Here is a 24,001-nt window from a genome sequence, read left to right on the forward strand (position 1 = left end):
CCCTTCACCACCTCCTCACGGCCCTCCACCACCTCCTCACGCCCCTCCACCGCCTCCTCACGGCCCTCCACCACCTCCTCACGGCCCTCAACCGCCTCCTCACGGCCCTCCACCACCTCCTCACGGCCCTCAACCGCCTCCTCACGGCCCCCGTCCACCTCCTCACGGCCCTCCACCACCTCCTCACGGCCCTCCACCACCTCCTCACGCCCCTCAACCGCCTCCTCACAGCTCTCCACCACCTCCTCACGGCCCTCCACCACCTCTTCACGGCCCCCGTCCACCTCCTCACGGCCCCCGTCCACCTCCTCATGGCCCTCCACCACCTCCTCACGGCCCTCAACCACCTCCTCACGCCCCTCCACCACCTCCACTCCGCGGCCCTCCACCACCTCCTCACGCCCCTCCACCACCTCCACTCCGTGGCCTAGCTGGCTGGCTGGATGAGTCAGCTCACCACATCAAAAACACTGGGACACACTGACGGGAAAGTAGATGGACCGGGCCAATGGCAACCGAGATGCAGCGTGTGTGTGTGTGCGCGTGTGTGTGTGTAGGAGGAAAGCAAAGAAGTGAGAAGACCACCAACACAATCCCAGATCAGCAGCCAAACAAGCTTTCTGACAAGCTTTCTGTGCGGTGGTGAGTGTGTGTGTGCGCGTATGCGCGTAGGGGGGGGGGCGGTTCCTCACCGTGCGGATGGCGACGGGGATGCCCGACTCGTCCACCGGGCCGATGCCCTGGTAGTGGGGCGCTCGGATGACCGACACCCTCTTCTCCTCCTCGGAGAAGCGAGCGATGGGCACCACGTTGGTCACGCTGACGTGGCCCGACGTCACCGACTCCCTCGTCACCGACTCGCTGCCTTCTGTGGGGGGAGGGGTGTGTGTGTGTGTGACGGGGTGAGAAGGGAAGAGAGGAGAAGCGGTTTAGGACGGGATGCGCTTGGCGACACACCCACCCAAGACACTCCTGTCTCCAATCGACGTCCGATCGACGTCCATCTCGATCGCCGTGTCCCTCGCGCACATCGGTCGCGCCGACGCCTGCTGTGCACCGTCCCCGACAGTGAAACAAGGGCGAACAAGACGCTTTTGGTCGACGGCGCCGCGGCCCGTGTGCCTGACGACCCCTCTTTTCCCCGTGTGTCGGGCCATCGATCTGCCCCCCCCCCCCCCCCCCCCCCCTTATTCCGTTAATAGCTGCAGATGCATCATATCTCCTGAATCTCTCCGTGCCCGGTGGCTCCATCTCCATCTCCTTAACAAGACAAGCGCATTAAAATTCTATGAGGGGAGAAGTGTGTGTGTGTGTGTGTGTGGGGGGGGGTCGATAAGAGATGAAAGACAATTACGCGTGGGCGTAAATCTATTCGACGATGGCCGGCTTGCTCAGCGAATTCATTTAGGGCGGACCGTATATGAATGAGCAGACGTTATGGGTCAGGTTTATTGCAAAGGCATCGCCTGAGTGGTTTAAACAATGCTTTTGGATTTTAGGTGGTTTGTGAACTGTGAAGGGGATTAAATGTGCTCCATTATCAAAAGGGACACATTATGGGTGGTATTTGACTCCAGATGAATTATTCGTAAAAACAATTGTAAACAGTATGCAGCATTTTGGTGTGCAGGGACTTAAAACAACCCTGTCCGCCCCCCCCCCCCCCCGCCCCCCCAGATGACTAGTTCTAGTTCTTGGTTCCCATGAGGTCTTATAATCCCTTCTATTTTTGTCATTCTATCAGCATATCGCCTTCAACGCATCTTATACCAATGCCTTAAAGGGGTAGTGTGCTATTTTGGACATTAAGTCCTATTTGTGATCTGTCTACCATGAGCCTGAAACATAGAGACCATAATTTCACTGATCGTTCCAGTATTGATCTAGCTGCAGTTTCTCTGCAGGCTCTCATTGGGCTATTAATGGAAGTCAATGGGGCATATGTAAATGCATTGAAAAACTGTAAAAATGAATTACACCCTGTGCTTTTCCGAGACTGGAAGCACAGGGTGTAATCTTACCAGTCTCAGTGTGCTCTCCTGTGATATGTACAGTATCACAATCCTAATATTGTAAGATGTTTGGCATGACTTGCACATAGTCCTGGGAGCAGAGAAAATAAGTGCCAGGGGAATGGTACATGGTAAATGGTACATGGACTGCACTTTAATACAGTAGCGCTTTTCCACCTTAGCGGCACTCAAAGCGCTTTACAATGGCCTCTCATTTACCCATTCACACACACATACCAATGGCGGTAGCTGCCATGCAAGGTGCTAACCTGCTCATTGGGAGCAATTTTGGGGTTAGGTGTCTTGCTCAAGGACACTTCGACATGTGGACAGTTGGAGCTGGGATTCGAACCACTGACCCTTCGATCACTGAACGACCCACTCTACCAACTGAGCTACAGTCTCACAATGCTTATGTCTAAGCCATGCCGAACATGTAAAAATATTTGGATTGCGATAGATTTCACAGGAGAGCATATAGAGACCAGTAAGATTAAACCCTGTGCTTACTGTCTTGGAAAAGTACATTTATCATAGTTTTCCAATGCATTTACATATGCCCCATTTACTTCCATTGTAACCCAGTGAGAACCTGCAGAAAAATGTCAGCTAGCTCAATACTGGAACGATCAGTGAAATTATGGTCGCTATGTTTTAGGTTCATGGCAGACAGACCACAAATAGGGTTAAATGTCAAAAATAGCACACTGCCCCTTTAACATGTTTTGATATGCGAGATACTGCTCCAAGCCCAAATCTGGAGTGTGTGGGTGGCGGGGGGGTGGTTGGCCTCTCACCCGTGCTCCTTTGGAAGTGGACCCCCCCTGGGCTGAGGGAGACGGGGGGAGGGGGGTAGGCCGGGGGGGACAGGGACCTCTGAGGGTGGCCGGCGCTTCCATTCATGGTCACCTGACCCTGGGAGAGAGGGAGAGAGAGAGAGAGAGAAAGAGAGAGAGAGAAAGAAAGAGAGAGAGAGAGAGAAAGAGAGAGAGAGAGAGAAATAGAGAGTATAGAATTAAAAATTAACAAATCAATGTTCCCTCCCGCAAATCAATGTTCAGATCCATACACAGTATGGGCAATAAGAAACGATATGTTGCTTACAAATAAGAATCAGCAGGTAACAAGAAACCGTTGTGGTGTGAGATCAAAACAATGTAACTGATATGTATTTGTCAAGTCATGCTGTTTCAGGGAACAGCAGTGAGTCTGTAAGTGAGTCCCAGGTTAGTGAGGCAGAGACCCGTTGGTGAATAACGTTAAAACACACACAGACAACGTACACAGACCAGAGACTAACACACAGGAAGTCAACAAACAAGAGTTATTTTCCCGTCACTCATAACATCATCGACCAGGTGGCATATTAGATGTCATTATTATTCCACACACAGACAAGACAGGGTTACAAAACGGGTTAAAAAAAACACAGTTATTATTTATTTTCCCACTCAATTAGATGAGAAACAGACCATTGAGTGTTCCGTTATGAAATAAATAGTTGACCACAGATGTTAAAGCATTGTCAATGGGTTATTGACACACACACACACACACACACTGAAACATTAGCTTTATCTGAGCGAGATCAATGAGAACACATGAAAGACACGTTAACACAGACGAAGGCCACTGAGGATTGAAACACCTGTTAGATCCACGATTAGGAAACACAGAACTGGCAGGTTTACACGGTGAAAGTGTTTAGAGGGAGCAGGTCTGGTCAGTGTGTTGGAGGTGGTGGTTAGCTGGACGCCAGTCAGCATGAGCTTGAGAGGGTGAGGGCCTTGTCTACTAAGATCCCTAATAAAGAGTGCATAATTGCGTTGGCAGTCCTTCTGATTGCACGTTTAGTTCCAATGCATTGTGCAGGTGATCTATCAAGGATAATTGCGTAAATGACAACAGGTGCAAAAGTGTGAAAGCAGCCCTATTGAAATGAGGGGTTGTGCGTGTTGTATCCCACAATTGCACCATGGAAGAGGAGCGAAAAACGCAAAAGCAGTAGGCTTGACTATTATTTAGTTTTGAAACATGTCAAAGGTGCGCTCAATGATGTTTTTCGCAAGGATTTGGGCCGCATTGTATCTGCGCTCCCCGGGGGTATTTGGGTACAGAACTGGAGTCATGAGGAAGGGCTGTAGGGGAAACGCTCTGTCACCTAAAAAGGAACATGAGATATGAACTGAGATGATGCTTTGGTTCTGTTTAAGGATGGGCGAGGTTAACCGATTAAACGTTAACCGAACCTAAAATGAAACACTTATCAGGAGAACATTGGCCTATGATGAGACTGGATCCCCCCTCCCTCGGCTCACACACACCCATTCATTTATCCCGACCCACACCTGGGAAAAAAGCATAGCATACAGGCCTATTAGACAGCTTATAAAAGTTAAACAGGCCTACCGTTGCCTATGTGAAGCCTGACTGATGAACAAAAAGGTTTGCAAAACAAAATAATAGTTAAGCCTACTGCAGCGCACAAACATAAAAATAATAAAATTATTCCCTCGAGACCGTGGCGGGGCGGTTGTAGAACCACAAGACACACTGGAAATAACCCAGTGTCTCCTGGGTGGGAAAATAATTAACTTAAAATGAATAAATACAAAAATAGCACACAATAGACTCCGTAACCTTATAGACTCAAATATTTTCCAAATTGAGTTACCTATAAGCCAGCCATCTCCAAAGTCGCCATCTTGCAACTTGGAGAAGAGAGCACAGTTCCTCACAATGAAGGAATTAGTACCCGCCCTTCAAACGTATTAAATACAGTAGCACACGCAAATACCGTCACTGAAACTGCATTCAGGGTTGATAAGTCAATGAGCGTGTGCTACAATTATGGATTTGCATTTTCTCCTCCCATATTTGGCACGCTAGGGTCCAGTAGGCACGCCCCTTATTACATATTCATTTCGGCCAAAAGTACTAATTGGATAGAGCTTGCAAATTTGCTCACTTGAAGGACACAATCCTCCATCTCCTTGCACATTTATTTGCAGGTATTAAGGCATTTGCACACGTTTTTATACATGCAAAACTTTGGTTAGTAGATAAGGCCCTGTGTGTGGGTGTGTGTGTGTGGGGGGGGGGCAAAATCAAGCCACCTCCAAGCCTGGTTTAAGGGATGGGGGGTGGGGGGGGCGAGGTGTGTTACGTAAGTGCCATGTGTGAGGGAGGTGGGGGGTGGCGGAGGGGGGGGGCGTGGATAGTTACGTTAGTCACAGTGCCGGCCGCGGCGTCGGAGGAGGAGGTTAGCGCGGCGTTGTCGTCGGCGCCGCCGGCGGTGGAGGCGGACGCGTGGCTGAGGGTGGGCGAGGGCGAGGGCGAGTCCAGGCCGCAGATCTGCAGCTCCTCCAGCAGCCCGGCCGTGGACGACGAGTACTGGCTAAGCGCCGACACCGTAGCCGGCGAGGCCGAGGGCGACGCTCGCCCGCTGGGAGCGCCGTCCCCCCCGCACCCGCCGCCCGCTGTGCCGCGCTCCGCCAGGGCGTAGGGGGTGGGCGACAGCGCCAGGTAGTCGAGGGAGGCGGCGCTGCGGCGGTTGTAGGGCGAGCACCGGGAGGCGGAGTCGGGGGAGGGGGGGCCCTGGTATGTGGGGGGGAGACGGAGAGTTTTAGAGAGCGACATGCGCCTGAGTTCGTTTAGGAAGTGTGTGTAGGAAGTGTGTGTAGGAAGTGTGTGTAGGAAGTGTGTGTAGGAAGTGTGTGTAGGAAGAGTGCGCAGAACAGGTGACACGGCGGCGCCATGCTGTAAAAAAAAAAAAAGAAGTGACCGTTGCTGTGGGCGTAAGAGACTTTGTTAGTGAGCTCAGAGAGTGCGGGCTGGGAAGGTTACGCAGGGTATCTTGCGGCCCTACAAACACATTCAAATACAAAGAACAAAAAACAACAACAACAACAATAACTATTAGACCGTTTGTTTGTTATTAGTCTGTTGTGCCTAGAAAACGACAGCGCTGTTGAAAAGTGGCCAGGAACATGGTTCTCTGCCCAGCCTTGGTTGTCGGTTAATAGCATGTACCACCACATCCGCAGGGGCCGGCCGTGGAGGAAGGGGAGGGGTGGTCTTCTTGGTCTCCTCCGGGGCTGGGGTCGGGTTCGGGGCCGGAGCTGGAGGCGAGGCCGGGGCGGAGGACGCCGCCTCGGGGGCGCACGGCTCGGGCCCCGGAGGCTCCGGGTTCTTGGGGGTCATCTGGACGGAGAGGGAGGCTGCGCGCGCCTGGGGCCGGGGGGCGCTGGAGTCCCTACGCGGGGGCGGGGTGGGGGGTGGAGGGGAGGTTGGGTTTGGGGGTGGAGGGGAGGCTGGGTTTGGGGGTGGCGGGGAGGCTGGAGTTTGGGGGTCCGGCTTAGGGTGCACGTGTTCCGGTGGATTGGGGATGGTGATGGGGGTGAGTTTGAGGGAGGACACCTTGCGCTCGGCCCTGACGCGGGCGGCGGCCGCCATGCTGGCGGCGTCGGCGACGTCGTTGGTGAGGGGGGGCGGGTCGAGCCGGTGGGTCTCGTGTCGGGGCTGGGGGTCGGAGGAGGTGGTGGCAGTGCTCTGGGAGTAGGAGAAAGAGGAAGTGCTGCTGACGGTGTAGGACTCTTTCAGGAGGGTGTTCTGGGTCTGGCCTAAGGCTACGGCCAGGTGGGGGTCGCTTCCGAAGGCGTGGTCCAGGGCAGTGAGGGAACTATAGGAGGGGGGGTTGACACCGGCGGGGGGGAAGTGGTAGCTCTCTCTCCTGGGGGGCGGGAGGGGGATCTGATTGACAGCAGGGACCACCAATGGGAGTAGACATGACAACGAGAAAAAATCATACTGATCATGCTAGAGCAAATCAACACAGCATAGTGTAGCTGGAGAAAGAACACATACAAAACAACATGTAATACAAAACAACATCGTCCAGTACAGTGCCAAAACGACCAGAATATGTGGGAATTGTTTTCTGTGGTAGTCGTAGAAGAATGTTTCATGAAGCTTTTAGTGAGAGTAATTTTGGACCTAGAGCCGTCGGTTCATAAAAATGTGGCCTGGAATAAAACGGAACATTTTAGTAGACAGACTGAAGAGATCTGAGGGCAAACCACTGCCGTGCGTGCACTCACACACACACACACACACACACACACACACACACACACACACACACACACACACACACACACACACACACACACACACACACACACACACACACACACACACACACACACACACACACACAAACACACACACACACACACACACATACATTCCTCTGAGGGAAAGGAAGGAATCTTTTGAGTAATCTCTTGATAGACCCAAGAAAAAATAAACATTTGGGCCTGTGGATATTTAAAGGCATGGAAAAAGTTGACAGGATTAATACTCTGGAGGCACTGGGGACGAAAAACATCTGGGTTTAGCCCCAAACATCTGCTGAAAGGAAAACAACTAATTAGGTGCAACACTTGGATTATGACCGATTATAGCGTACCCCCTGGATAGGTACACTCCTACAGTATGTGTGTGTACTGTATGTGTTTAAGTGTATGAGACAGACATTTCTGCTTGTGTTTACTTGATTTTGTGTGTATGTACTGTATGTGTGCGCGTGTGTGTGTGTGTGTGCGTGTGTGTGTGCGTGAGAGAGAGTGAAGAGCGTGTGTACCTGCGTGGGGGACCTCTTGTCCTGCAGGTTGGGTCGGACGCTGCGGAAGCCCTTGGCAGCCAGGGAGGAGCCGCCGGCGTTGCCGTTCCTCAGGCCATCGGTGGCACTGCGCGACCTCCAGACATCTGGACACACACACACACGCACACACACACACGCACACACACACACACGCACACACACACACGCACACGCGCACACACGCGCACACACGCACACACAATGTCCCCAGTAATGACTTTAATGTGATCACATGATTTCCTTGCTTTCCAAAGAAGACAAATTGGATTTGATGATTGCCAGTGAACTATGCAATGCAGTTACCTGAATCTGACGAGTGAGACTCACTGCCTGGGGGAAAAAAACACTCATGTTAACCAATATTATGACAGTGGACACGCAGCGGAGTAAATACAGCGCCGTAGCTGTGGACGACCCCGGAACTGGACAGGAAGTGAGAAAGACAAGAGAGCGAATGCGTTTGAAAGCACTGATGTTTTAAAATGGCCGTGCGTGGTATGCAGGAGAAGACCAGGAGACACAGCGACAGGACAGGGAGAGGACTAATGTGGAAAGAAAATAACAAAGGGGACATTGTGAAGCAAAAAGGAGGAGAGGAATGAGGAAGGAGATGGAAGAAAACGCGATCAGAGGGTGCAGATCTGTCTTTCCCGTCCGGTACCGAGGACCAGCGCGCTTCAGCGCAACGGACGGAGGACTCGGCTCGATTTCTAGATGCTTCTGGGGGGTCTGTCGTAAAACAGCCTTCGGCGCAAAGCGAACCGTCCCTTAAGTCCTGCGTTGGGGTGACGGGTTACGGGCGCACACTTTCCGTCTCTGAGGTGTTTACAGGAGGGAAAAAAAGAAAAGAAATAATAAAAAAACGCGACAGAATGCGAGTCATTCCTAGCGGGCCGTGTGAGGCGCCCGGGCTGTCTTCGACCGCGGGGCGACCCAACCCTTCCGGCGGCCCTGGGGACGGGACGGGAGGCGGGGTAGTAGGGGCGGGGGGGGGGGACCAGAGAGATGAACAGCTACAATAACCACATACAGCGCAACCCTTTTTAGTACCTCAGTCACTCAACCAGGAGATTAGAGTGGAATAGCGCGGGGATTAGGGACCAATTATCAGAGCCGACCGGGAATAGAAAAATTGTGACACTGAACAGGTTTTAAAAGAAGTGCCGTGTGAATGAGGGACAGGGCGAGGCTGGATAAGCACCGTCTCTCTGCGTCGTTTTTCAAATCAGAACTGAAATGATGTTGTTGTGTTTGTTTTTTTTTTTTTTTAGATAGAACCAGTCAGTATTACAACATGGCTCCAGTCACGTAATGTACGAGTGAAGCGCAGGCAGCTACCAGGCTGTCTACAGGAGCCTCTGTGAGGAAGCTATTTCCGACCTCCATGTTGGGGTCCGGATGCCAACTTGAAAGAGTGAACCGATGACAGAGTAGATCAAAACATAAAACACAGGAGCACGGTCCCAGTCCATTAAAAGAGCTCTTCCTCTCTGCTGCTATGTGGAGCAACACGGCTATTCCCTCTCGAAAACGGATATCATACATAAATACATCAAACGGCGTGAGGCCTGTGCTGGCGGTAATAAAGTGTGTATGAGTGTGTGTGTGTGTGTGTGTGTGTGTGCGTGCGTGTGCGGCCAGAGTGGTGTTGAAAATTTCATGATGCAGGGCGGGTGTTTTTATGTCCCTGGCAAGGCTTAGGCTAATAGCTTCCTGCTGCCTTCCTGGGGAATTCTGGGTGCTCGGCGTTGACAGTTGGCGGCGTTAATAGCCGCCGCCAACTTCTTCTTAATTTGCCGGCGTCTTTTGGACTCGTCCACCCATGAGGCCTGGGGCTAAAACGAGCCACAGGGGAAGAGGATGACGATGATGATGATGATGATGATAGATGCCTATAACTTTGAAGACCAGGGGGGGGGGGATTAAAACGTCAGGGTGAAGCGTCGCGTCTGGTTTCACGCTAACAGCGCGGAGCGCCGAACGCTCGCACTCGTATCTGAAAACTTTATTTATAAAGCCTCTAAATCCTGACAGATGCTCTCAGGCAGCATTAGTGCTAGAAGACCCAGTTTGAGGCGCACCAGGAGAGGGGTGGACTGATGTGGTTCCTCTAGACTAGCAAGCCCTAGGCAAAATTTTCCGTGAAGGCCCTCTTTTGAAATAAACCCTACCCAAAATCAAGCAATAAAACTGTGGAGCCCTCATTCCGTCCTCATGTAACGTTAGGCCATCACTTTAGGCGATCATCAGCAGCAATGACGCACTTGAGTATCATTTGGTTGGCGCCTCAGCCCATCAGATCAATCTATTGCTGGGGGAGGAAGGGCCTCCCAGAAATCTGGGTTTTATGATCACTGGCTGTACTGTATCCAACACTTTGTATAGTTAAAAACAAAAACAAGTTTGGTGAGGCTGGAAGCCCTAGCCATTTGCCGACACCTTTTCAGCTGACTTCAGGCTTTATAAAGGGGTTTCAGACTACTGTACTGTAAGAGTCAGCTGTATGTCTCTCTTCCACTTTAAATAAAGTATCTAATTTTGCATCTGAAATATCAGGTCTGTGGGCGGGCAGTGATATTTAGCAATCGATAGACCACCAGGGAGCGACAGCAAGGCCGAGGCGGACGAGCGCAGAGAGCAGGGGGGAGGAGAGGAGAGGAGAGTGAGGGAGGGGAGACCGGCGAGGGGGGCGGGGTCTCGGAGGATGACGGAGGAGGGATGTCGGACGGAGGGAGGCGAAAAAACGATGGGAAGGAAGGATGTCGGAGACAAGGGAGTCACAAGGAGGGAAACAAACATTTTACACAAAAGGAACATTTGTGTCTGGAAACAGAGCTACATCTCATGGTTTAAGAGTCCTTCCATGCAGAATCAATGAAAATCTTCACAAAGCCTTCTTAATCCATTTTAATCGCTGCTTATTATCGCATTGTGAAAGAACTGCCTCAACTTTGTCGGTTTGGACTTACCTCATCCCTTAAGCCTCAGTGTAGCGCAGGCGTGGCCTGCCAACCTACAGGTCTGTGTGTGTGTTAGACGTGAAGGTGTGTGTTTGGTGGGAGTGTGTGTACAAGTGTGGATACAAGCGCACGCGAGTGATACATGTTAAGTGTGTGGGTGTGTTAGTACCTGTTGCCAGATTCGGCGAGCTCTGGACTCTCTTCATGGGCGAGAGCGTGAGTGACAAGGCAGCGCTTTTGCGAGCACGTCCTCCGCTATCTGGGAGAGCAGGCAGCAAATGGCGGCAGTGGGAGCAGCACACGCACACGCACACGCACACACACACACACACAAGCACAAGTACACACGCCCCCAGCGAAAAGGGGGCAAAGCACATGCATTAAAATGGCTCCATTCTCATAGCTTAAGCAATGGGCGTGTGACGGCTCACTTTAAGCAGGACTTTGTTACCCTTTTGTATAAATTAGAAGTAACGTCTTCTCTTCGGTACTGGCTCGCCAACGCCATAGCACGACGCGACCCTCAGACCAATCCAAATAGAAATCAATCACAGCTGATCTAAGTAACCTTCTTGTTTACTGTGCTTCGACCACAAACAAACAATGATTACCGCGAGTCCCGCTTAATATGAACCGTCACGCCAGGGGGGGCGGAGTACGATCATGCTCGTCCTCTGAGGAACAATAGCTGAACAATGGCGTTGGTTTTCCTCAACGGGGCCAAATCACTTCGGCACGCCACAGCAAACACAGTCTCTTGACGCGGAAATTAATTCCAGACTGCAGATCAAGTCGTTTCTGAGCCTTGAGGAAATGTCAGTGAACCATCCACTTAACATTAACAACAATGTGAATCTCAACTGACGTTGGCAACACACAGTGACTGGGTGCGAAGGAGGGCGATGAATATTAAATGAGTCATCATTCTTGCTGTACTGAAATACTTGCCACAGTTTAGGATGCATGCCAAGTCCTGAGTCATTAGACAAGGCTTTGGAGAGTCCATTCATGGAGTATAAGAGCGTTACAGTTGGATGGCATGAGGAATGTAATGCCTCTGATTTAAATGGCTGAATGACTCTGAACGCCATCATGCCAAAAGGGATCTTGTAAATGTTACTGTCATGGTTTAAAAATGCAAAGTTTGCTGTGATCACGTCAAATTTGTTCCATTTCAAGACTGATTTAAGGAAGTTCTGTAATCAGTCCATTAGGAAATATGGTGCAAAAATAATAAAAGAATAAAAATCTGTACTCGGTTTGCATTGACAACGAAATACGGCCGGGCTTTTAACAAAGGCAAGATGTGGATCAGCCATAAGTTCCATGCCCTCACACTGGCTTGTGCTTGTGTGTGTGTGTGTGTGTGTTCTGTCCATAGAATGTGCGAAGTACAGTAAGCTGCATACCTGTATTCATGTTGAAGGGCACTCCTTACAGTTGGACCGTAGACAGACACACTTTCCTGAAAGACATGAGGAATAAGAGTTCAACGTTAGACTGCTGCTGCACTTACTGTAGGCTTCTCCCATTTTAAAAGCCCCACAGGTGCAACAGATCTGGGAGCGACTTGTTTAGTCTGCGCTCAGATGCCAGAGCGCCAGCCAGAGCACCGGTGGTTTGGCTGACGGTAGATGACCCAGAATGACTTGCATTTCTCGGGTCACCCTGCAGCTACAGCGTTTGCAAGCATTTCGTACCCGCCTCTCCAGTACAGTATATGACAAATATAGATCCTTGAATAAAGATCCTCGAATCGACCATTTCAAGCAATGAGACTTTACAACCGCTGTTGTGTCACTTCAATAGGATGCGTCTAAAAGGTTGATGCTTTCTGCCTCTGGACACAATTGGATAGACCTACAACCAATCAGCGAAAATGCCTCTACGGCGCTCCTCTGTTCCGTCATCTTATTAAACCCGCCCCATATTAGATAAACGGTTGTGATTGGTACAAACACATTTCTGTTCAAGCGGATTCAGCTAGAACGGTTGGATGTCCAGACTGATCTGCGGAGTGAAATCAAATGTGAGCTCGCGAGATCAGGCTGGCGACGCCCGGCTGGTGCAATTGGACCACCGCACTGGAGACAGTACAATACACACCAAGGGTGGTACTGGCTTGTGTCAAACGCTGCATAGCCTGGCCCAGTGAGATAGGAGGCTGCCTCATGACCCCACAACCTCCTCTGAGATTCACTGAGACGTAACGAGCTGTGACAGAGACCGGGGGAGAGGGACAGGTGGAAGCTGCTGTAATTGGTTTACCGGCGGAGAGGGAGGTCGGCTCGCGAGCCAGTCAAAAGCCATCATGGAATTGCACCTCGGGAGTCCGACTGAAGAAACACACGAGATGTCGTTATTGACTTGCCCACGGGACGCGGACGCGCTGCAGTATTTCTTTTTCTAAAAGCCCAAATCTATCTCCAGTAATGCCCCGCCTTTACCAAATGGAGTGGGACATTTCTCAAGACAGCAGAAGACAAGAATGTGTGCTTGTGTTATGCCACTGATGGGTACCTGTATGAGTAAGAATCATTGACTTCTCCTCTAAAAAAAAAAAAAAGGTTTTGAATAAAACTTCCACCAAACGAGCGCTTGTTTTTTAAGCATTTGTCATAGCGTATGTCACCTAAAATGTAGAAACTCAGCTACACTGTTCGGTGTAGGACAAGTGTGACTGACAAACGACATACAGACTGACAAGTGTGCTTACCTAACCTGTACACATATGCGATGGTCATCTATCTAACTCTTTATGGAGAGAGATACTGTACATGCAGTATGTGATGAATCGTCTCTGCAAATACCCCTGTGCTGGTCTGTCCTTGTGATGCCGCGATTCTGGGAGTGATTGATGTGGACGGTGGCGTATGTGCTGCTGGGAAACCCAAAGGCGTCTGTCGCATTGGTGTGTGTGTGCGGCTGTGTGCGCGTGCAAATAGTGATCATGGCTGCATTCCGAATCGTATACTACCCTACTATATAGTATACCAAAACAAGATGTAGTATGTCCCAATACATAGTATGCCACATGCAGTATGGCAAAAATACCAGGATGTCCTACTACATCCGGTCGTATTTTGCAGTATGCAAGCCAGCAGGCTTTTCTGGCTATTCTGACCCACAATCCTGTGCGCAGCGGAAATGTGCGTCACATGTGCGATTCGTGACAGCTGTAGACGAATGTCGCGTTATGGACAGCGACGGATGTGGGCAAATTTCAAGGTGCAATGTTATGACAAGGTAGTATGTCCAAATTGGATGCCTACTGCTTGCAAAGTACGTACTTTCCAAGGGCAGCTGTAGTAGGTACTGGTAGTAAGAAGTAGAAGTATGTGATTCGGAACGCAGCCTGTGTGTGTGTGTACGATATGGGTGCGCGAGCGCGAGCCCGTCTCATCGGCGTATGACAGTTACTGCAGGCGACAGCTTGCACAGACTGCGTTGGGGGTGATCATACGTGTCTTGTCTGGTATGCAGATGACTGAGACACACACACACACACGCATACATAAACGCGAGCAGAGCCTGCTGAGAAGTGTATGCGATAGGGCTGCCTCGCATGCATGTTAATGACGGCGTGAGTGTTCGGCAGAACTCGATCGTAGAGCGGATCTGCCAACGCTTTCACGACTTGGGCAGGTCGGATGACTTGTTTTTAACAGGCAGGAATACTGTATATTATCAGGTGATTAGCCGCGGTAAGAGAAGCCGGGCCATCCAGCGCTCTGATGTCTTCGGGTATTTCCCTGGCATCGACACATATCAAATGAAGGTTGGCTATCGGGTTAGGCTTGTTGCAGCTCGAGCTTGCTGCCGCGTCGGGCAGCAAAGCGCGGCGCAGCATGGCGCCGCGCTGCTCGACACAGCAGTTCACAGCCTGGAGGGAGAGACAAACACAACGCAACCCCCGTCCCCCCCCCCCCCGTCCCCCGCCGTCCCCCCTCCGACTGCAGGCCCACCAGGCGACGGCGCAGATGAAGGTGGGCGGCGGAGTCGGCGCTCTCACGGTAGTGGCGAGGCCGGAGGCCGCCGCAAACAAAAAACACTTCAGCTCTCTGATTGTTTACTCCCGTGCGACGGAGACCAGACTCCCCAGAGCTGAATCACAGAGGGAACGCCGGTGACAGAAGCATGTAAATATACAGTATATACAATCCCGGAACAAAAGCTGCGTATCTTATCAGACATGGTAAACCAGAAACGCTTACATGCAGAAAATTGCAGAGATATAAACTCTTCTTAGTTGCCAGTGCTGTTATCGCACACTACATCTGCACACGTGTTTGTGTTACTGAGTTCCAAGGTGATTGTCTTTAATGTGTGTCCATTAGACTAAATGGACTGTAAGTATAATGTTTTGTTATGTCTAGTCGAGACACTGTAAACATATTTGGGGCTACTTTGGGGGAGAATGAACAATCGCATTTACTCATTTCGAGATAAGACAATGCTGGAAACTGGTTGGAAAAATGTGTTTAGTATCTGGACCTTGCTGTCAACATGGGGCCTTTTCCATTGACAACAGCTTTGAAGGGCTTAATGCATGCCGCCCCCCCACCCCCACTAGCCCCTGATAATTGCTCCTATCAATTATATAGGCTTATTAGAGATAAGTTGAACACAAGCTCCTTTTGAAGTAAAGGGACAAATTGCCCTGGGTAGTCGACACGGCTGGTGTTTGGGGTTGACATGTGTGACACGACATGAACGTGCGCTTCGCCACGGTGACAGTTTTACAGCTTCTCCCCTTGATGTTCTGGAGCCCGTCGGCAGCCTGGAGAGAGAGAGAGAGAGAGAGAGAGAGAGAGAGAGAGGCTCTCAACGCCGGTCATCTACGTGATCGTCTGACCAAATAAACCTGGTCCTGGGCGCGTGACTTTGTGGTAGGATATTAAATGTATGATAAGTTAAAGCAGTCTATACTTGTCCCCCTACAGGATTCAAGTTTGTACTCATGGATTTCATCATGGCTTGCAAACTGAGATGGTTTGATTCTTAAACAAAATGCATGTGAGCAGGACACCTGCATGCAACGGATTTAAATGTAAATATATTTTAATACCGGCTACTTCAGAACATACTGTGAAGCATGTACAATGCCTCTTCATATATTGTCACTACAACTGCATTGTATGCCTGGCAACCTCTCCCACACTACTTTGCTGGCAGTGTGTGTGTGTGTGCGTGCGTGCGAGCGTGCGTGAGAAAACGTGTTTGCGCCGGGGCGAAGAGGAAGACCAGTTTGCATTTCCCAGCCAAAATAGGAAACGGGTCTAAAAATACAGCAGGTGAAAATGGACAGGGGCGTTGCAGAACTTCTCCCAACAGGAACTTGCTGCCACAGGCAACACCCTGTCTGCGATTCTGGGAAGTGATGCATTCTGGTTATAAAGGCAGGAGCCGCCGGGGGGGGGTTATAGTCTAGTGGGCACCCCATACTTCCTAACATTAAAAAATATCAGACTTCAAAAGCGACTGGACAGGCTGTTCTCCATTCCTCTGGTTGCTTGTCATTTGCCGTGCGTTGTTTAGATCTAGAGAAGTGAAGGGGAGGCCAGATGGGAAGGCCAGCGTGTTCCAGGATTGAGACGCTGGTGACATCTCTCTTGACCACAGGTTCACGGGGCAGTCAGGATAGAATTTACTGCAATATGGTGTTTATCACCCGCAGGCCTGGAAATAGCCAGAACCAATGTCCGCCAACAGAAATACTCTTCCGCACGCACGCACACACGCACGCACACACACACGCACGCACAATATACAATACACAATACCTGGAGTAGATGTTTAATAAGGAACAAATAACCATAGTTACTTCAGCTTCAACTTATCATTGTCAGTGCATCTTTCACAAAAGTACACTGGGATAATCTTTTAACGGTTAAAGAGCCAAGAGCCTATCGATAATGCCCTTTTAAAACACTAACAAATAACCAGACATGTCGATAGCCCCACTGAACAACTGGAGCTTACTCCCTTTGGATGACAAGCCGGGCAAATAATTTCTCTCTTTCGGAATAACAGGAGAGGTGAAGCACTTAGAAATATTGATGTCCTAACACATGTTCTACTACAGTATGTCTTGCCAGTGGCACCGGTGAGGCTAGTTTACTGTTTCACTACCCAACGTCATGACCTGCCCAGCAGACACAGCTCAACATTGTTGGTTTGGTAAAACAGGCACAGGTTAGGGGAAAAAATGACAGTGTTAGGAAGATATTGAGTTCATTACTCAGAAAGAGCCTTGTTTACAGGCCTGACGATGCCAAAAAATATCACGCGTGGTTTACTGGCCGCGATAAATCAAATTTGATCTGCAAGACCCCTCCATCCATTCATGGTTATCTAATGCCAACAGCTGTTGAATTTTATGAGTTCTCTATCCAGGGGGCCATGTACATTCAGGATAAATCATAGGACTTTTGTGGTACATTCATTGGTTGGCGAAGCTTCCAGTGACCCAAAAAAATGACAGAAAAGTCCTGTTAGTACAGGGACCTCATAAAGCAAGCCCCCCCCCCCTTAGTCTAATCCTCTTTCATGTACAGTAACTCCTCATAAATCTGCCTAAGGGAGCCGAGACACACACACCCACACACACATACACACCTCTCATCTGTGGCTACTGAACGCACTTCACCGGGAGTAAATCACGGGTTCGGTGTCGCGACCCGTCTATGACAGACCGGGAGGGGGGCCCAGATTATAAACCGGATCATGTTTCCTGAGGACAGACCGGAGGCGACGCAACAGCTGTGCCTGAGGGGGTAATGTTATGGCGGGACGCTGGAACCGAGCCCCGTCCCTTCTCTGTGCCTCTAAGTCGGTGGCGCTCAAACGTCTAGCCCCGGCTAAAGCCCTTTCTGAACCTGACTCGCTTTCGATGGCGAGTCAAAAACGCGAAATGTAACTACGGGGGGGGGGGGGGGGGGGGCGACCGGCGACTCTTCCGACCCTTGCGCACTTCCAGCGCCTCTCTGCTCTGTGCAGAGAAACGCCAACCGTACTACGAACGAACCCTCGCCCCCCTCCCCCCGCGGGACCAATAACGGTCATAGCTCCGGGCCGTCTGGGTCCCGCTGCTAACATCAATAAAACAAGCCCTGCTGCTTATTCCAGACGGCCGGGGATCCCGTGTGACAGGAGTCCTAAATCTTGTGTGGCGGATCAGCCCCGTGGTGATTTAGACGGCCGGCGCGATGCTATGTTTGTGAGGCATTAGCTGCCAGCACCTGATGAATCCCTTGTCAAGCCCTCGCCGCTGATCAACAGGACAATCATTTATAGATGGGTGACAGGAGAGGAGGAGGAGGAAGAGGGGACAGAGGACGGGAGAGGAGAATACTATAATCCGAGTTGAATCAAAGACAACAAACGCGGGTACTCTTTGTTTTTGGGGGGGATTTCGCGCCGGGCCTTTATGTCAGGGAGAGAGAGAGCTTGCGATGCTTAACGACCACACTGGGAGAACCGATGTCCGTGTCAACGGTATGGCGCAGTCTGGAGTTGGGAGTTCTGCCGTCCATTTTGGATGTGAAGCGAACGCAAGAGCACGATATCACGGCACACATGCTGTGGACGCGCGCACGTGCACACGCACGCACGGGTAGTACGGAACACCTTCATGTAAAAGCTCTAGACTACCCCTGTTAAAAGGAACACACACCCACGTAGTACAGAAGAGGTGGGGTGTGATGAGGGGTGGTATAGGGTGTCATATGGGCCATAGCTGGGATGGCTGGAATGGTGCAGCGTTAAGGCAGGGGGGCGGGGCAGGGGGGTCTATGTGGGATCGTAAACGTGGCATTGCGTGTCAAGGGACGGGATCCTGACACCGCCGGGGACATTACTGGGAGATAAACAAACATCGCTGTGAAACGTGGGAAGAACCGTAAAATGTCGCCGTCGACAATGAAAGCAAAACGTCCAGTCTCTGTTGTCTCTTTCTCGCGCTGGCTTGGACACCTATGTCATCTCAGACTGCCCCGCCTTCCGAGCAACGCATTATGATTGGTGTACATTTGGAAAAGGTGGGAAGACATAAGCAATATGGTGAAACTCCCATGCTCATCTAGTAGGTGCTAGGATGAAGCTGTGCCCGTACTGCTTATGTCAATCCCAGTCCTTTGAGATCTACACAAAATGGTCCGGGATACAGGTTGCAAAAGAAGTTGGTGGCTGTCTTGGCCGGTACAGAGCAGGGCCGTTAACGGTCAGCCGATATGACGAGAGGTCATTCCTGAGCCATGAGGTAACAGGATAAGTTTGTGTGTAAGGTGATGCATAGCTGTGAGATTATTGGAGGAGTCAGGGTGTAGGGTAGCCCCTACATCACGCTTGATTTGACACCATTCGGGCCTTTTCAAGACTATTTATTTTACAGCATCTCAATTTTGGCCCTGGGCAGTAGGCTAAGTTGCTTTATTAATATCAACTTATCCCATTTCAAGATTTATAGTAGCTTTGCACCGACTCCCAATCTATATTTTCCACAGTCTTGGCCGCCTCACATCCAGTAAAAGTCCCACCTCGTTGTGGACTTGTCGCCTCGTCTGTCCATGCAAAGAAATCTTTAGTCTAAGTTTTCGCCATTGCTGTTTTTCATCCATAGTATTTTCTGCAACTGAGAAATGAACTGGTATACGTGAGTAGTCTGCTTCCTGTTTGCACAGGCACGCGCATGCCCAGTGAACATGAATGGCCGTGTGAGATGCCTGTCAGTATAAACGGAGACTGGTTCTGATTCAATGCTAGAAACGCCAAAGTGGACGGAGATCGTTTTCGCCTTTTGTAACCACAAATCAATGAAACTGTACTAGTGTAAATATAGCCACAGACATGTATGCCTGCAGAATTCCTGCTTTTCTTAGGGAGATACCGCTGAATACAATGTGATTTTCATTATGTATAAGATGCGTTTTTTACTACTTGATGCCGAATAAAGTTACATTCAACCTCTATCAAAGTACAATACATTTGATAAACTTTCCAACATGTTTCTCTCTGTGCCTGGGCATCATTTGACATCAAGTTCAGTTATGTCCATCAACTGTAGGGTTCTATATCAAGTCAGGGGTTCCTCCTAGAAGTGCCACAAGCCACAGTTCACACAAATACCCCTTGTTTTTTATGACCTGAGAGACAGTTTGTTGGCCTGGTCTTAGGGGAGGCACAGCTGTTTAACGTTTACACACAATACTGTAAATAAATCATATTCCAGATACTTGTGGTGCCATTTGAGTTTGTTCTGAGCCCAGCCTACACGAGGTAATTACAGCAGAGACTATTTGACGGATATAAAAGCCAATTCAATCGGAGCTAATGCAGAAGCCCGGTATGAATTAATAATTCATAGAATTTTAGCTTCAATCTTTCCTGGGCAATTTCCTCTGCTTTGCATTTTATTGAATTTCTCCCGAGAGTCAAAATAAACTGAACTAAAACACAATCTATGGAGGGAAAAAGGGACAGAACGCCTGAGGAGAATCTCTTTAAATATTCACGATGGTTCTCTTCTATTCGCTTGCTTTTCCCATGGCAAGTTTTGCCTCACACGTCATTTCATTTTTTTCCGGTTGCAGTGGTTTATCTCCTGATTGTAATTTAGGTGTTAAAGCGAGCCCTTGGTTTGCTGTGTGTATATAATTACTGAAAATAGTTGCAGTGGGCCTTCATAAACTCAAACATTGGTATCAATGCCCAAGCCACAGCGAGCCACTGCGTCCACCCCTGCAAGACCAATGAGATTCATTAGTCTGCTAAATGACCTACAGAGATTTCCTATCAGTGGATCAAACCACTTGAAACTGCAGGAGGGGAGGTAAAGGGAGAATAGATAGCAACTGTTGTGTGAAGTGTATCCACCCACAGCTCTCCACTTTTGAGCATCCTGGTCGCTGTGCGTTTGATAACCAGGAAGTGACAAAGCGCCCTCTTCAAGATGTGTCCGTGTGTGGTTTCACTCTCCCCCCCCCCCCCAGATGACCTGGCACTTTTCCAAACTGCGGGAGCGCCAGCTATAATAATGACGACCTCGACAAAAACTCAAGTGGCCGCAAATTGAATTTAAGAGACGGGGGGAGCAATCACACGCAGTTTAGATGGAGTCTCTCGCGAAAGGCAATCCGCGTGCGGCCGCACACACTTTCGAAAGCTATAGCGTAATGAGAATGGAAACAAGCTGCTTGTCACGGCTAATGCAGCGGGATCGGCTGGGCCCGGAGGTAGAATAGCAAGGCGGGAACAGACACCGGGATGTGCGCTGCTTCAAAAGGATGTGCCAAACTACTGTAGGCTACTCAGAAAATTGTGTGACAACGTGGTACAAAGCAGATGTTTTGTATTACTGTTGTAATCATATTAAAGGATACGTTGCCTGCTACATAGTGGTTTCAGTGGAAAAGCCGGATAAATAGAGTAATGGATGAGAAGATGCAAGAGTCTGACAGTCATTGGTGCCCGTGGCCAACTTGACTTTACTCCATGTAATTTCCAGATCACAAGACAAAGAGGCCTGGTGTGTGTTTTTCACTGAAACCGGCCAGGCCCTGATGGCGGCGCCCGTCTCGATGGTGCCAGTGGCACACAGACATGGCAAATATGGCGCCCATGTGTCCACTCAGGTTAGTGATTGTTCAAGGGTGATTGCGGTATGTGTGCGTGTGTGTGTGCTCGCTTGCGCGCGCGTTAGTGTATTTACACAGACAGCAGTCCGTTAGAGATTAACTGACCGTCCTCCACCATCAAGGTGGTGACCCCAGGGTAGCCACTCAGACACACACACACACTCAAAGGATGTCAGCAAGTCAGAAACAGAGAAGCTATTTAAAGAAACATCCCAAATCCTGCTTATAGCCTTTTTTGAAAGCTTCTAAAAAATAAAATAAACTAAAACAATTTAGTTCTATTTTTGATGCATAGTTTATTGCTGTGGTATTAATTGAGGTTGATGGAGAGCAATATCCTGAGGTAAACGGTAAATTGCTCCTTCGCATTAAAGGTAATTGAGCCGTAAAGTAAATATTGGTTCAAAGCCAGCGCTAAGCAGTGGTGGTGAGGCTGACATTCAGCAACCCAGTTGAACCATTTTGATTGCATACCTCAGTGGGAGGCTGTGAAAACAAATCTCTTCAGGAGAAGCAACAGAATGTCCCTCAAAGTCCAAAGTAAATCTCAGTGGAGCCGTGGCCAGGTCTGAGGCTGGGCTGATAGCCGCCGCGCCCCCGTCCAAAAAAGGCAGGATCTGCGCTCGCGTTCCCTTCCTCGATTACTGGACTTGGGCCAAGGTGTTTTTTTTTGTAGTACATTTTTGTGGGAAAAAATGTGGGGGTATGTAGACTGATGGGCAAAAGAGGAGAGGCTTGGGAATCAAAATAAGAAGAGAAACCAAACTGTGTTGTTTTGGCAATTGTGCTTCGGTACAGAGCGTTTTATTGGCTCGCCGGGGTTTTGAAGCTGTGGGTTCCAGACACGGCCCTTCCCGTCTGTTCTGTCGGCGCGAGGCATTCCCATTCAGCGCTGAAACCCAAACCAACAACACTTAGAACAACGAACAAAGCACAAAAGCTTAGAGTGTTGCGCAAATGCAGATGAAAATATTTGTCTCGTTCCCAGATTATGACAGGCTAGCGTCGCTCATCTGGTCCTTGGTCTATCACTCCCGCTGTGGCCCACATGTCCTCCAAGACAAACAGGGACGCTGAACCAGGGAAGATACAGTACTGGCTCATACTAAATGCATGTCATACCTATATGGGCGCCAGTGAATGTATCATAACCCCCAATCAACGCTCAAACAATAACTGAATCGACACATCGGACCAGACTCTGAATTCTACTAGACTCTACTCCTTCACATTCTCAACTGCCTCGCGACTACTGTACAGTTGCCCTGCACCAATCTCTCCCACAACACCCCTCTGTTGGCCCATCTACAGTATCTGCCCCCCCCCTCCCTCCTCACACACACACACACTCATTAAGGGGACCCCCTTCTGCTGGGATGAATGGAAGCTGAGGCGGTCCTCACCCTGACCCGGTTGTGCCCACTTGGTGCCCGTAGCGTGAACAACTGAGGCCAGTGTGTCCGACGGGCTCCTGCCACTAGCCGGGCGTAGCCACCCGAAAGCACTAATGCAATTACGCAACGCCGGGGCGCCTTCGACGTCGGGGTTTTCGGGGAGGAAGGAATGGAATGTGACAACCCATGGCGACGGTGTCGTCGACATGCGCGTGGGCGGAGCCACAGTGAGGCCTACTGCATATGTATATAACTCCGCAGGGCGAGGAGAGCAGATCTGAGGAGACGGACAGGGACCGCGCGTCTGGTACGAGCATGTGCACGTGCGCGCGCGTGAGAGGAAGAGAGTGGAGGGAGAGAAAAGGAGAGGACAGACGACGACTAAGAAAGTCAGAGAGAGAGAGAGAGAGACGGGTCGATCGAACGCATCAGAAGAGGAGAGCGAGACGGAGGGAACAGCGGGGCGGTGAATCGAGCGGAGGGCGAGGAAGAGCGTTTTTTTGCGGCGATTAGCATGCGGCGTTATGTAAGCGACACAGTAATAGAGGGAGTCTTCTGGGAATAGAGCATTAGACCAGAACAATACCTCATGAGCTGACCCCCCCTCCCCCCCGCCGCGCACGACCAGAGCCCACCCACGCAATTAGAGCTTGGCGCTAATGCCGAGTGATTACAGCCTCCGGCCCGGGAGTTGGATCCACAACCAGAGACCGGCTCGGTTATGCCGCATTCCAAATCGATTATCTCCCTCAGATTTGCAGTCCGGTGGCGAGGTCTGGCCGAGCGGTTAACGGGGGAAAACGCTCTGGCTCTAGCTGAACGGGATAACTCAGTCCCGTGGCGCACGGGAAGCTGAGGTTTTAACGGTAGCCCGCCCTGCCCTGCGCTCTCTCTCAAAACTCGCTCATCAGCGCGCTGATTCACTCTGCCCAGATATCTGGATGCCATCTAGTATCTGGACACCTGCCACCTGTGTGTGTGTGTGTGTGTGTGTGTGTGTGTGTGTGTGTGTGTGTGTGTGTGTGTGTGTGTGTGTGGTGTCCAGGCCCTGGCGGAGGAGCCTTGTCAAAGACAATATTTCACCATCAGCAGATATTCTACATTCTACTGAGGGGGCCGTCATTTTCATTCACCCGTCAGATGTCGTGACAAAGCGGCCCGAGCACAACAACACATACGCTGTGCTACATAACTGTCTAATACAATATGTGATAGAATGACAACGAGACAGAATCAGGGGGGGGAAAAGCTCCATATAGTGATTTTCCAAGTCAACTAACCCATTAAAACCATTCAAAGCGTCTATTCTCGACTCCCTTCTTGGAAGTGACAGCAC

The 24,001-nt window shown here is 50.2% G+C and overlaps 1 protein-coding gene across 1 annotated transcript in view; it reads right to left on the bottom strand.

Moving 5' to 3' along the window:
* sorbs2a (sorbin and SH3 domain containing 2a) overlaps positions 1 to 24,001 on the bottom strand; it is a gene marked incomplete at its 3' end in the record, with an annotated part of 52,743 nt that overhangs the window by 24,511 nt on the left and 4,231 nt on the right. The window contains exons 2-7 of the mRNA XM_084454497.1: positions 12,047 to 12,102; positions 10,780 to 10,896; positions 7,657 to 7,781; positions 5,238 to 5,609; positions 2,810 to 2,927; positions 693 to 868 (exon numbers count right to left, since the gene is read on the bottom strand). Coding sequence (XP_084310623.1) covers positions 693 to 868; positions 2,810 to 2,927; positions 5,238 to 5,609; positions 7,657 to 7,781; positions 10,780 to 10,896; positions 12,047 to 12,056 — 918 coding nt within the window. The 5' untranslated portion in view covers positions 12,057 to 12,102. The remainder of the gene's footprint in view (positions 1 to 692; positions 869 to 2,809; positions 2,928 to 5,237; positions 5,610 to 7,656; positions 7,782 to 10,779; positions 10,897 to 12,046; positions 12,103 to 24,001) is intronic.

Source organism: Borostomias antarcticus, assembly GCF_949987555.1.
Source record: "Borostomias antarcticus genome assembly, chromosome: 20".
Taxonomy (NCBI): domain Eukaryota; kingdom Metazoa; phylum Chordata; class Actinopteri; order Stomiiformes; family Stomiidae; genus Borostomias; species Borostomias antarcticus.